Source organism: Centrocercus urophasianus, unplaced genomic scaffold (genome assembly GCF_019232065.1).
Source record: "Centrocercus urophasianus isolate 14NV4802_14NV808 unplaced genomic scaffold, USGS_Curo_1.0 seq_15, whole genome shotgun sequence".
NCBI lineage: Eukaryota > Metazoa > Chordata > Aves > Galliformes > Phasianidae > Centrocercus > Centrocercus urophasianus.
This window is the reverse complement of record NW_024884697.1, coordinates 19,472,877-19,488,622: the sequence shown is the minus strand read 5'-3', so window position 1 is coordinate 19,488,622 and position 15,746 is coordinate 19,472,877. Positions and strand designations below refer to the sequence as shown.

General features: G+C 35.9%; 1 protein-coding gene across 2 annotated transcripts in view; it reads right to left on the bottom strand.

Moving 5' to 3' along the window:
* The window catches only part of GRM8 (glutamate metabotropic receptor 8), a 319,381-nt gene that overhangs the window by 106,225 nt on the left and 197,410 nt on the right, over nucleotides 1-15,746 (bottom strand). For both annotated transcript variants that reach the window (XM_042815837.1, XM_042815838.1), the window contains exon 6: nucleotides 5,002-5,202. In XM_042815837.1, the coding sequence (XP_042671771.1) occupies nucleotides 5,002-5,202 (201 nt within the window). The remainder of the gene's footprint in view (nucleotides 1-5,001; nucleotides 5,203-15,746) is intronic.

Below are 15,746 nucleotides of genomic sequence, written 5' to 3'. Positions count from 1 at the left end.
TATGTTTGCTTTTTAAATGGGGATGAGGCTTCATGTGCATGCAGACAAAATCAGTCTTTTCTCAAAGGCATTTCATTACCAAATTTATAACACAAAAAGCATCAAAGAGCAACAAATCCATACAGGCTATGAAATTAGTGTCAGAAGAATAAATGTAACATATATTCATTTAAAATGCTTAAAGCAAGGGTGAGTGCTTACTTTTCTTTATTTTGAGTCCAGTTTGAGCTACAGAATCTGAGAATGGCTGAAGTGAGAAGGAAACTCTGGAGATCACCTAGTCTAATCCCTCTGCTTACAAGGAGGAACAGCTAGAGAAAACCGTCAGCTTTTGAATATCTCTGAGGATTGAGACTCTGTAACATCTCTGGTCAGTGTGGCCCAGTACCACTATAAATTTGTCACAAAATCCCAGCAAGAAACACAGTTATTTTACATAGTCACAGAGAAGACTAAAGGAAAGGCTACAATCAGAATTGGGATTTACTTACCGTCTCCTTTTCACCAGAAGGGGGAAGTGATGCTGCAGTGAACTCTGGCAGAAATGGACATTGATCTAGGTACTGCCAGTAGAGGCTTTCACCTGTTTTCACTTGTTCTCTGCTCCCTTCTAGCTCCTCACCAGGAAAGATGCCAGAGCAAGATATGTAGACCATCAATGTAGATAGATAGATAGATAGATAGATAGATAGATAGATAGATAGATAATAGATAGATAGACAGTTAGACAGATACCTGCTTGCCTGTATGAAAATACAGGTCAAGTTTTGCCCTTACTTTCAAGTTTAGTGAAAGACTCATAATGGATGTAAATATACTGTGGTTTAGTGCGTGACATTTACTAAGTATTTTTCCTTGAACTTGTTACAGTGTATTAATGTAAATAAAAATATATGCCTAAAGATAGGCATAAAACAGCTACATGGCACCATATATTCACTACAAATCATTCTATCTAGAACGAAAGAGTTTTCTTCTGTAAGAAATGCTTAATGTACAATATATATGAGTATTGACTTCTGTTTTGGAATTCAGCCATGAATTCTGATCATCTGAAGTGGGACAACAAGGGAGGCTGACACTGATCAATCTTGTCACTCTGTGGTTTATTCCTATCCAAGAAAAAGCACAATAAATCTTTTAATTAAAAATCACCACCAACAATAACAAATGAATAGAACAGCAACAAAAGAGCACCACACTTTGAAACACCTCCAGCCACTATGAATGCAGGTCTCATTACTGATAAAAGATGAGCATTTCTCATTAAAAAAACCTCAACACATGCTAGGGTAAAAACTCTTAGAAAACCTGTGCTTATTTGTAGGCAGAGAAATGAAATCACAGTAAGAACACAGTAGAAATATGAAAGGAGATCTACTGAGTCATGACACAATTAAACCATGACAATTTACTATTTATAAACCTAATTTACAAAAAACATATTTGCTTTAGGTAATTTTAAACATTAAACACCAATTTCATATAAACATCTCATGCTGTTTAAATACAAAAACTAGCAGGGAAGATCTTTCAAATATGGTGCCTCTATTTAAAAGGATGCCATCGAGTGACAAGATATTCATTTGTTGCCAGAGAGAAACCAAGATAAGAAGGAACATGAAAATTCTGATATCTCTACGTATTCTTTGAACAAATAGCGGGAAATGACCACTAAGAACACAGTGATCTAAGTTGGCCATGCCTCAGTGCACTGGCTTGTAAACATGAGTCTTTGTACAATGTACTTATAATTTCTACACACACTGAAATAGGCTGCAAAATTACGCAGTAGTCATTTCTTCTTCCTCTATGAATTGAAATTAATAATTAAAATGCCCACTGTAAATGAAAATCAATTGTTTACACACATTATGCTTTGATAGTTGTTTTAAGAGAAACAAAGGCAATAGTAAGATAGGAGACTCCATTCAGCAGTAATTTCAAGTGAAAATAAAATTCCATTCCTTTCAACTGCTGAACAGTTGAATATTTTGTGTACTTAACATAGAACTGGCAGAAGAATATCCAAGCAGAAGCAAATGCCATATCAGTTATATCAGTATGCTGTGCACTGGTGGTTATTACCACTCTTTAGTCATGAAGGTATCATGGAATATTACACAGACCCAGGAGAGTAAATCCTTCAGGAGAGTAAATCTTCTTTATCTTTTGTAAATAAGAATGAACAGAGTAAATAAAAATCAAGACATTTCAAAGCAGTTGCTTGCAATCAAAATCAGAGCAATAACTCCAATAACCAGAGATATGCATGTTTTCCTCCCCTTGCAAAGGCTCTCCATAAGACAGAAAGTTGTCCTTCATAACACAGGTCACAATCTGTGATATGAAACCCACTGACTTAAACGTAGGAACATATCAATTGCAGTTGCACCCACTCATTACTATATTGGTTAAGAAGGATTATTATAACCCTAAAGCACAGCAGTTTAATTCTAAAACAGAGGTAATACTGTTTAAGCATAAGAAAAGAACTTTTTACTGTGAGGATGATCAAACATTGAAAATAATTGCTCAGAGAAAAATTTGCAGCATTTTCCATACTTGGATATATTTAAAACCTGACAGATTGTAGTCCTGAGCAACCTGAGCCAGCTGAACCAGATCTAAGCAGAAGATCACCAGAGGTTCCTGCCAACTTCAGCAATGCTGTGATCCTTTTATCACTAGGACAGAAAAATGTTACCTTGAATGGCTTTCAAAGCCAGGGTTTCCCTTTCATGTATCAGCTCACTTTTACACTACTACATTATTGATGATTTGAACCTGGAACTCATGTCAAAATTAACATGCAGCACCACAATCATCTCCCACTACATGAGGTCTAGCAACCCGCATACCTATTCATCTCTGCAAACCAAGTCAGACACAGCTACAGTGCTTTTCTGAGGAACAGGAACTTAAGCTTTATAGGAAAAGGCACAGGATCAAAGACTGTCTTTTGATAATGCCTCCCAGTTCATGAGCTCAAAAAGAGAAGTACTGGATCATGTGATATACACAAAAAAATTGGTACACTAGTGCATAACATGGACTAGCCTAACACAGAGAAAATTTTATGCACCCCACAAGACAGAAATTTAAAATCACATAAGTATTTCTTTTATTTCTTCTTCCCTCTTTCAGTAAATCACAGAAGCATTTGAATTGGAAGGGACTCTTAAATGTCAAGCAGTTCCCTGCAATAAATCCACAGCCAGATTAGGTTGCTCAACGCCTCATCAGCCCAACCTTGAGTCTCTCCAGTGATGAGGCATCCACCACCTCCCTGCACAACATGTTCCAGTGCTTCACTACCCTTATCATAAAAAAAAAAAAAAATCCTTAAATTCAGTCTAAATATCCACCTTTTTTAGTCTGAAACCATATCCCGTTGTCCTATTGCAACAGACCCTACTAAGGAGTCCATCCCCTTCTTTCTTATAGCCCCCCTTTAGATACTGAAAGACTGCTACTTCAAAAGCATCCTTTTATATTAGTGTTCAGAATGCTCAATCCAACCCTTTCATCTCCCCTTGTTGTTTCAATAGTCAGCCAGTGAAATCAAGACAGTTATTGATGAAGCACAACAATCTTTAGGGAGGAAAAGGTTTTATATAGTGTGTACACCTTATCTTTTTATACTAATCTTTCATGCTAACCAAATGAAAATTGATAGCTTTCTTTACACTTTAATAACACAGACTCAAAAGCATATGTGTTAGAAATGTAGATAATTATCACTGCAGACCTTACAATATGTTGCCTACCTCTGTCATCCCAGCAACATTCCCATTTGTTAGCTACATATTTTGTTCCAAGTTTTCTTTAAAATCATCCTTTAAAGAATCATTTTAACTCCTTCCATCTTTCTCCTGTATTCCTGGAGACAGGGATTCCCTTTTATGAATGTTGCAGAAGAAGAAAAATTTAAAAGACGAAACAAACTGTGAACTACAGCCAATATTCATATAAACCAAATGGTCTTGTACATTACCTAGAGCAAAAAATTGCTTCCACTTGGAAGCTAAATTCAAAATGACCTTGTGCTTTTTTCAAAAGGCTGGCAGCTGAGGTCACAGGAGTGAATTGTGATAGACAGTGCTTCTCTCTACAGTTATAAGGCATTGCTAGCATGTGAATTACCTGCCACATAGGGGAAAAAGAATAGAAAGAAAAGGAAAACACGGCAAAGAACATTGTTCAATTTCCTTGTAAAATAATGGGAAATATAGCCTACAACAGCTATGAAATTCACGAAACAATTTAAGTTTTCAAAAACTTCATTTCACCATCAAGTATGTTCTACCCTTTTCAATTCTACATTCATAAATTAAGCCTGCTCTTTATTGGGTGCTACTGTTGACAGCATGAGAAACAGGAACTGTATTTCTCCAGCAGCAAATCCCAGCTGCACAGAATATTATGTACTGTTGTTTAAAAATGCGTATTGCAGTTGTGTTAAAACTGATTACATCACTGAGTGGAAAACAATGATAAGGAAAAGAAGCTGTAAATTCTATAAGTCCTTTAATTGAGATTTAAACACACAAGCTGAAAGAAAATTCCACCATTCAATTATGTAACGAAATTGTTAACAGTAATTTCAAAAGAATGCAATTTTCAAAAGGGTGTATTTTCAATTCATTCTCTTGTAAACACATGAGTAACCTCCATCTAAGGATTTTAATCTGTCAATAGGACTGCATGAGTCCTCAACTTGTTTCTATAATAGCAGCTTTTCACTGAAATATTTTGATTGACAGATTCTTATTTTTAACATCTGCATCCTGTGGGAGCAGCTTAATGTTAAGTTGAAAAATACACTTGGGGTTTCAAAGCAGGTGGAAAAACTCACAGTTCTGACTGAATGAGAACTGCTTCTAATCTTGTGTTTTCCACTGTGCCTTAAAGTATCCTATATATAGAAGAAAAAACTTCTGAAACATTTAAAGAACAAGAAGGTAGAAAAAAAAAAAAAAAAGAGTACATATAACTTACCATTAAAGTTTACTGCTCGGATATAGGTAAGTAGTTCTTTACCATCAATTGTGCTCATCCTTGGACACAGACCAATATATCCAGGACAGAGATCTTTGTGCATGTTATGTAGTGCATAGGCCATGGAATATACTGCATCAATTACAAACTGAACTTTTCCTTCTTGCTCATAGGCTGAATCTCTTGCAATTCTTTCTAAGCCTAAGGAATAAAGAGAAAAAGAGTCTGTTTACTTCCATTTGTGTCCAAGTGTGTGCAGAAATCCACAGTAGAACATAAATGATCATGGTCAGACAAATAGGTAAAGTCAGGAGTCTGCTATCCATCACCTAAATAAACAAGACAAGTTAAAGTATGACCATCTGGTTCTGCCTCTAATCCTTGTATGTTGTGCTAAGTATATAAACGCTGTGTTGAGTCCTGGGTTAGGAAAGAGGACAGAGGATTTCATTACAAGAAATATATATGTATATGTATTTCTACAATCCAGTAGAAATCTGCTCCACAGCTTACTGACTTTCATTCAATAGCTGGTTGTAGTTATTTATAGGACACTTCTACAGTAGCTTGTCACTCTATTTTAGATAAATTTAAGGCTACCTCGATTTTTATCTATGTCTACTGCTTGATAAAGATTATTTAAGCATGTCAGGGAAAAAAAAGCCGAACGTTCACAAAGTGATGTGGCCATCTGTCTCCACACTGAAAAGTGCTTATTCTGAGACTTTTCCCTGTATTTATTAGTGAATTATGTTTCACGTTGAGGGCTGCGTACTGTCTGCTGTTTCCTACAGGAATATTTTTCCTACAGTGGGTATAAAGAGAAAATCAATACATTATGAGATTTTGATTCTGCAGGGACTGCCCACATTAATCATACATGTGCAAATCCAGACATACCTTTTATGTTCAGCAGTGATAGCACCAAGTGGAAAAGTTAAAAATAAAGTCCAGGAAAATTATATTTTAGGCAAACAACCAGCATGCCCTATATGTGAATTCAGCCACTGATTTCTAAGGCTTAGCAGTTTCTTTTACAATGGGAAAATGTTTTCTGCAGATTTTGGCTTGAAGTCTACTCTGCTGATGTCTACAGCCAAGCTTCCATTGACTCAGTAAACACAAAATTAAAACCAAGGTTATTTCTCCTCATGAGACAGTTAAAAAAAGAAAAGAAAAGCAAACTTCCTTATTTCTTGCACTGACCATAACTGACTATGAGAGGAAAGCATATAACTTTGTAACTTACCACAAATTACTCAAGTGACATTTTACAAGGCATACTATCTAATGATTGGCAAGTAATTAGTAAATTGTGTGATGTTACAGAAACCAAGCAAACAGAACATTTCCTTGCACATACTGAAATCTGCACTTAAAACACACTGCTTAGACATGACAGGGTATAAAAAATGTAAGACATGGCTCAATGAGATTGCAACTCTATTAAATTACTTCATTTGCAAACTAGCTTTCAACAGTAATTGACAGGCACAGCTCAGGATCCCTCCCTTAATTGTTCCTGCCTGGTTAAGACTACCAGACAAGAAGTGAAGGGCAGGGCTTACAGAACTGCTGCAGACACACAGCAGTCAATAACCCACATACGTTCCCAAGAGTTTCCTCATCTTCTAAGTGGGATGGCCAGGACAGAATATGTTTGAAGGAGATACACCTCTTTTTGTTTCCAAGCCAAATACAATTCCCCTCACACATCAGACAGAAGAAGATGTATGTTGAAAGGTGGAGGGCTGGTAAAAGACAGAAAGAAATTATCTTCTGCAATAAGTGCTAAGTCATAAAGTCATGAACGCTGCAAATATTTCTGCAAATACATTGTGCTAAGTGGTAAAAATTTATGAAAAAAAAAAAAATGAGTAATACAGTCCCTTGCATTTCACTGTAGTTTAAGCATACACAGGATTTATATAAACTTACTCTACAGTATAACATTTCACCTTTACTCTTCAGAAATAATTTATCGTATAAATTACAGGAACTAATTTCTCAAAAACTAATTTATCATATAAATTACAGATTAAAAATGAATATATTACCACTGAATGTGTTTCCCTAATTATGAGGGGATGAGCAACATCACAGAATTATCAGTTTCAAATCTAGCAATCTGAAAAGGCAATAGAAGTCTCTGCTTTCAACAACAAAGAAATAATTTAATAAAAAAAGCACACACACAAAACAAACTAAAATCAACAAACTGAAGTATGTGCTATTTCTTTTTGAGGTCTCTCTTCATTTTCTGTTTCCAAAACTTATAAAGATGAACAGAACTCATCAGCTTAAGCATCTGCTATATCTGATTACATTACATATGAGCTCTACAAAGCATGCTTACATGTACACACACAAACACAAGGACAACTTGAAAGAGTGTAACCAGACATCTCATTAACAAAATTCCTTGATGCCTTTTTATGATCACTTCAATTTTTAATCTCACAGTTTTTACTCCAAAAGGAATTACTGAGGCTGCATTGTTAGGGAAGATGATTACAACTCTTGAACTCAGGAGCTTAATACCTTCTGACACAGTGCCAAGAACTGAGACAAGAACTGTCCTGACACCATTCCTCTGTACTTTGATTTCCATACGAGGGAAATTCAAGTAAATATAACACAATATTTTCTAGCAGGTCCTCCAATCCAACTGTTGAAAAGTGCAGGCTTGTGGGGAATTACAGCGAGATGTTGAGACTTTCCCTGACCAATGGATAACATCCATAGCTAAGTGTATTAGTGTTATCATCTTAAGCTGGAGAAGAGCTAGGAGAAATGAGGCATCACTAGCCCAGGAGAAATGTCAACTGCTCCTGGCGGTCTTTATTTGAAACCTATTTCAGAAATCCTGCAGTGAGATCATCAATGATCCCAGAAGAGCCTGGAGAATGTTGCCACAGCTACTCTTGTGTTTCCTGAGCAGGAGTGACAAGCCAGACTATGTTAGCTGGTACTGTTGCTATAATTTGTAATCATTTCCCCCTTTGCTCCTGGTAGTTCCTGTACAGCATGAATAATCATTTGCTGCTCAGAATGGTGGAACTTGGCTACAACAGGGAAAGATAATGAACATAAGGTGAGATGTAGATTAGGTAGATAAGTTTACGAGGGAAGAAGCAGCACTGACATCACCAATTTCCCATGCATGAATAGGGAATCAAGATACTTCAGGGAACACAACAATTTTATTTACAACAAGAAATTATATCTTAATTAAAAATTTAATTACACCACATAATAAATAAATAAAGATTAATGTAATAGAGCTAAAACAGTGAATTCATACTTGGGGGGTGGAATCACCTGTGGGATACAGAGCAACCAAAACTTAAGTTGTTGATCTCACCAACAAGTGACTAATCTGCTGGGAGATAAGTGTTGTACAATTCACCTATGTTTAAGACTGGCTTTTTAATATTGATCTTAAGCACATGTAGATGAAATTGTTTTGCAAATGCCAGTGGCAACAGGAGGAGCACAGAGCAGATTTCTTATTTCTTATTGTCTTATGAATAAATAAAAAACAACTACAGATAAGGCAAAATTGGATATACAAATTATCACAGTTTGTGATATAGGGAAATTTAGTTAATTAATTTGATTTTTAACTGCAGTGGTTCTAGAAATTCCCAGTTTGCTTTATATTTCTCATCAATATTACTTATTTTGTCTTACCAATCTTTTGGTTTCCAGTTTGTATTATTGAAACAATTTGTATAAAATTGCAACCTTCATTAACTCGCACATCTACTTCTATGTTTTCAAAACTACACCCTTTATACATAGCTAAAATTTTAATTTATGCTACTTGAAGACCATAGTTTAAAATTAAAAACATAGCATAGAACAACTGGTTCTGTACTCCAGACTTGAAGCCCCCTAAGAAAGGTTTCACGTACTGGACAGCTTGAGACACAGGAGGGGGGGTCCAGTTAGGATAACAGAAATCATAGAATCATAGAATCATGGAATCACAAGGTTGGAAACGACCTATAAGATCATCCAGTCCAACCATCTCCTCATCACCATTACCACCACTAGTACTAAAATCTGTGGTATGGGGATGCAGAGTACAAGGGAATAGGATCCTAATCCTGGGAAGTAAAACATATGACAGAGTAATCATAATAATTTCAGGTTCTAAGCTTAGAAAAGGAGTGCATTCAGAGACAAAAAAGACAAGACACATAACTAGAGCCCCACTTGGGAAATTGGATGTTTCAAGGAGGTGTCTTTCTTCCCTAATCATTAACCAACTGAAGGAAATATTCCTTTTTGAAGTCTGTCAACAATCCATTTTTCAACTACTTTCATTTGAACCATCTTGATTTCTAACATTTTAGATTGTTACTCAAAATCAGCGCTCAGTGTTCATGGAATTGTATACAAGAACTATCACTTTTATTAATCAACCTAAAAATATCTATTTTGATTTTTCAATGCTTACTGGTGCCCATGCTGTTTTTTAATTAATCTCCTTTGTTATCATTTTATCTTTGTTTTGTTGAAGACTGACTGGAGCACAATCGGCCAGCTACCTTTCATGTTCAGTTCAAATATTGGCTCTCTGCAAGCACTCTTCCACTGTTTTTGGTACTGATACTTCAAAGCTTATAAAAAATCAATATTAACAGCTCAGAAAACATGCAGCCAGCACTCTGAAAACTCTCATATTTAAGTTATAAAGAATGCCTGTTTCTTTTAGTTGAAATGGAAATTACTTTGTCACTATCATCTGGTAGGGCTACATCATTTATTTCACTAACCTGACAATTTTAATGTAATACTTCTGATCTTTTTGCACTATTATTTATAGACTTCTGCTTGAAAAGCTCATTTGAGAAAACTGTAACAGCAGATTTCCATTTACACTGTTTTAATCCATTTATTGTGATGTTTGTTATTACTTGACTTATGGACCTTACTCTTAGGGTTGGTAATTTCTGGAAAAATCATCATTTATCCAGAAATTGGAAAAAAAAAAAAAAAAAAAAAAAAAAAAAAAAAAGACACAAAACAACACAAGGCTTGTATGTCTTACCCTTCAGTTAGAACAGAATAATGTGAATAACTGGCTTTACAGTGACAGAAATTCTGCTGCAGAATGGTTGGAATCTCCTAATTATGAATTCACCACCAAAAGGAAAAAATCCCTTTCCAAGAGTTTGTATTCCTCCTGCCCTTCCACAGTGCCATCCGTTCTTTTGTCCCGTCCCCTCTCATGTGAGCTAAGCAAGAAATATGCTTTTCTAGAGACTGTTGTGATTACCACTCTCTGGACTAATAGTGGGAGGACGAGTAATGTTGGGAGCAGAAAGTGAAAATAAAAATGATTAGTGAAAATGATAATACACAAAATGCTTACCAGTGAACCACATATTCTGTTAGCTTCCCTTTACTGGCATTTGTTATATGCTCAAGAGTAATTACCGCGTAAAGCCAGTTGGTGCATCTGTGCAACTTCTTATTACGTTTTTCAGACTCATCTGTTTACAAGTCTGGATGTTGGATAGCTAGTAACATTTTGTCAGTTCACAGTTATAATGCACATTTTTTACATTTTGCCTCCTTTATTTGGCTCACAAAACAGTTTTAGTTAAGCTACACTTGGAAGCAAACAATATCAAAGATAAATATTACTGTGTTGAGATTGATCTTTCCCTGCATGCCAATCATAATCACAGCTAAATCACAGGCAGTCCTTAGCTCAGGCATGATAGTTCTCTACTTGTCAGGGTTTGTAAGAACCCATCTTTGTAGCATTAGTTTTTCCTTAGAAAGTTGTCATCTACAACTCTAAGCCATTTTACAGTCTCAGCAGGAAGCACAAGGAGTGCATGTTGCTACCACTGCAGTCTTCCCTGATTATTCAGTGGCTTTCCTCACACACGACAGACAGTTTGATCTCCCGGAACAAATAACGCAATAGAGATCATCATCTCCAGTTACTGAAATTCAATGGGATGATGTACTATTATGGTGGAGGAGTTGAGCTTTCTAGTAGCTACATGGTAACAGTGATGCTTGATTTGTGCATTGTTAGTCTGCAGAGAGCCTAAAAAAATCTGTGGCTCTTCTGCAATAGTACAATGTCAGTTTAGAAAGCAATTTAGAGAGTAAGTTAAGGATTTTATCTATTTTCTCAGCCATTCCAAACAAGAATTTGAGAATGTAAAAGCAATGATAGTGAAATGAAAAAGTTTGACTCTATTCTTCAACTGACAGATGAGATAATGTGAACTGGTTGCTGATGTAATTTTTGAAAGGTTACGGTTTAAGCCAATTCACCAAAATTAAATATTCAAAAATATATATGGAAGGACCAATTGGCAAAGGTCTGAGAGGGAAAATGAAAACCAGTTTTCCACTCCCTACTCAGGAGAATGTGGAGATTTTAAAATAGTTCCTACCCAGAAGAGGGCTCACAATTTTCAAGCACACTGTAAACAGAAAATAGCAAAAAAAATATTTCAAGTAAGTCAGCATGTTCCATTAACTTTCCCTTTAACTTCACTTTAAATGAGAAACTACATCTTTTTCTTAGCCTGGTTTTTTAAATGGAGCACTTAAAAGAAAAATACTTTTCCTGAACACAGACATTTTTCATGGATAACACCATAATGTTTTTCCCAGCCTTCGCAGTAAATCAGAAATTTGTTTCAGCAAAACACAAATAGTGCACAATCCTATGTAGGTCACTCCAAAGTAATGCCTCCTATTTATGTCCATGGGAACAACAGATACAAAGAGCACAAGAACAATACTTAATAGAGCAAATTCTCAGCTACAAAATGCTATTTTTCAACACAGTCACCACCATTGTCATGGTTCATTTTCACCAGTGATCAGCAAGAGCCTGAATGCGGCACTCATAAAAATTTGCATCAGCAGAGTTGACCCACTGTTTCACAGTTGCTATGACAGCATTGTTGCTAGTAAAACATTGCCCATATGGCCCATCTTTCATCAGCTCAAACAAATGGAAGTCAGAAGGCATCAAATCCATACTATACAGTGGGTGTTGTAGGACAGTCCACCCAAAACTGGCAATGTAGCAGTCAGAGTTGTTGGTCTGTCCAGGTTGCAGGAGAAACAGAATCCTTTCCTATCCCAAAAGACAGTGCACAGTTTTATCCACAGAGGGCAGCATCTTGAACTTTTTCTTCAATGGGGAACTGACTTGTCACCACTCTATGGACTGCTGTTTTGACTCCAGCTCATAGCGTGACACTGTGTCTTGTCACCAGTAATGATGAGACCCAGCAAACTGCCATCTTCAATCATATTGGTTCAACAGATCCTGACAAACTTGCATACAGAGTTCTTTATGTTCTCAGTTGAGCCTTCACCGGACTCACCTAGCTCAAACTTTGCAATATTGCAACACTGTAACCATTGTTTTCAGCACACTGAAGCCAATATTCAGCTCCGTAGGCAGCTCCCTGGTCATAATCCAACAATTCACACATTTGAGCTGACTGAGACACTCTTCATTTTGTGGTGTGACAGTTGTGCATGGCTATCCAGAATGTGGCTTGGCTATGACTTCGTTGTCAGTGTTGCTGAAACACATCACCACCTCACTGTGTTCACATCCAGCGCTTGGTGTCCATAAACATTCAGAAAACACTGATGAATGTCAGCGGGTGCAATTTTTGCCACAAGGAGGAATTTAATGCCACGCCTTTGCTTCAAACACACTTCCACGTCAGATGCCATTTTTTCATATTGCTCCTCTGCTGCCATCTGTCACACAGCAACAACATACAATAGAATACAATTGGCAGGAAGGTTCAACTTCTACTGCCATACCACCAACATCTGGCTCTGACATCATTACTTTTAGAGTAGCCCTTTATATACCCAAGTTGAAATAAACTATAATTCTGGTCACATTGTTTTTTGTTTTGCTTTTCGTGAGTGGGTGCTTTTTGTTCTTAGAGCTGTGTGAAGTTCACAAGAATGTTTTCAAACAACAAAATGAAGCTGCATTGTTCATTTCTCTGCACTGAGTCTCTAACAATAATTTGAATATTCTTACCACAGTGAAAAACTTTCCCTTTTTTACTTAGTGTTTTTGCTTAGTTGTAGTTCCTTGAAACACTGTATAAAAAGTTGGAGAGTGCAGACATTCAGAACTCTCAAACATTTAAGATTTTAGTTTACTACATCTGACAGTGGCAATACTGTGTAAAATACTGTCTTGTTGATCCGAGATTTGCTTTGATGTGTATATTTCACTAAGAAGCACTGACAGCAATCACATAATGATTAGACATTGTTGGATGTGGTTTCCATAAATCTAGGTAAGAGCCATGCCTCACATGTTAATCAAAAGATGCACCAAAAATACAGTGGGATAAATAATCTCTATTTCAGGTATATCAGTACTAAGTATTAATGGAACTGCCTGTGTTGGAATATATGATTTCGTGTAGACAAAACTCAAAGCTACATATAACATTTCAAAAAGTTCAATGTCTGTATTATCAACAGACTGCAGCTTTTAAACTGCAGGCAGAGAATTATCAATGCTATTGGAAGAAGATATTTGCCCTCCAAAAAATTGTGGTCTGGCAGACCTCCATTCATTTGTACTGGTTCTGACTGCAATACATCTGACAACATAAGAGCACATACCTTTTCCAGTAATACAGGGGAAAAAAAAACACTGCAGGAGTTTGAATAAAAAAGAGAATTCCAGTATTGAGAAATTAATACATCTGACTTTATAGTAGGTCCAATTAGATTTTCCCCAGATTTTATGCCTGGAGAGTAAACCACAGACAAATTTAGCAAAACTATTTGTCATTCACTCAGTGTATATAAGGGAGAAATTTGTCATGATTAATCTGGAGTGACATTGGAACAGGTTGCCTAGAGAAGCTGTGGATGACTCATTATTGGAGGTATTCAAAGTCAGTTTAGATGGGGCTTTAGGCAACCTGACCTAGTGAAAGAGGACCATGACCACAGAAGAAGGGTTGGAGTAGATGATATTTAACAGCTCCTTCCAAACCAAACCAATATAATTCCACAATTTTGCAGGTTTCCTAGATATTTACACAACCAGCTGCAAATGTAAAACCATGAGCTAACAACCATTCCATAAATTCTACCAAATATATACATATATATATATATGTATATATACAAAAAAAAAATTCAACCACAAAAGTTATCAGTTGCATCTGTAAATGAGAAATCTTATTTGCTTGGTTTTTGATCAAATCAAAATTGCACAGGAAAAAATTCAGTAACTTAGATCATAAAAAGAAGTGTTTGTCATAATTAAAGCAGGTCAACCTTTTCATTTGACCTTTCTGAACAGAATAACAGGAAGATGAAGGAGAAAACTTGCTTGTTATTTGCTAACGCAGAGATCTAAGAACTACCTGATCAAAGATATATTTTAAATGTTATTCAGACCTTAAGTCTCAAAGTCAGCTCAAACTTTTTGACTCTACTTTGAATTTCTTTACCCATAAATATAAGTGTTTTCACTAATAACAACAATAAAAAGAACACAAAGAACACAATAACATTTGTTATTGGAAGCATTTGTGGAACCATTTTTCAGTCCTCATCCTACCTCGATAAAGTCTATAAAAATTTGCCATTGTTTTAAATCCTTTTCATTTGATAACTTCTCAGCAACTAAGTCATACACTTTGGTAGCCTAGGAAACTCCTTCAGGCATTTACAACCTACTAAGCAAAAATCTAACATTTTGGAGAAATTATGAATTTATTTATCTTTCAAAATAGGGTCAGTATACCAGTGAGGTTTAGTATGACCAGTCAACAAAATATTTTGCTAAATTTCTCTAGTTTTAAAAAAAATAAAACCATCATTTCAGATCTGGAGGTGAGCATGCAGAAAGAGCCTACATTTTCTAACATAGATTATCCAGGAAAATTTCAAACTATGGGGAAGCAATTGCTGGTGTACTAGTCAATGCACATATCTGGAAATAACTGATATCACTCTAAAACCCCAAAGGATGTGAGAACTTCTAATGCAGACTTCAGTGTATAACTACAAAGCCTACAGCAATGGCTATCAGGTTCAGAAAAGCTTCAGTACAAGCAACTGAATTTATTCATTGTCTGTCAGTATTTAATCTCAGAAGACCTTAGGTGCATAGCAACCGTACGTATAAAAATTTTTCCTCTGCTTATTGACTGTGAGAGCTTTTAAGTTTAAGCTTCAGACTAGAAACTCTAGGGACTTTTGTCCTCAGGATTATTATTTTTAGTTACAAACTTGATTGAGACCTTGGTAGGGAATGGCCTTTCTTGTAATTGGAAACCATTTGCTGGAAGTATAAACAGAGGCATCCAAGCACACAGATTTCTTAAGTATTTATGGTTATTTGATAGGAGTCTTTTCAGGGGAAAAAAAAAAAAAAAAAAAAAAAAAAAAAAAAAAAAAAAAAGAATTAAGTTACAAGATTTGGCCCAAAAAATTGTAACATATGAACTACTTATTTTAATGACTATTGACTGGAGTTAGTTCAAGAGTTTTCCTTCAGTTTGATGAGAAATTCCACGAAAGAAAACTAATGCAGGCTGCAAAGAGTTCATAGTCAGTTATTTAACAAAGAAAGACTATCAGTTTGAGATGTTATTATTCTATTTTCATCACCCATTAATACTTGTTACTAATCCTTCCACAGGAATTTAAGACTTTCTCAGCTCAGTTAATGGACAGGGCTTTATGTAGGA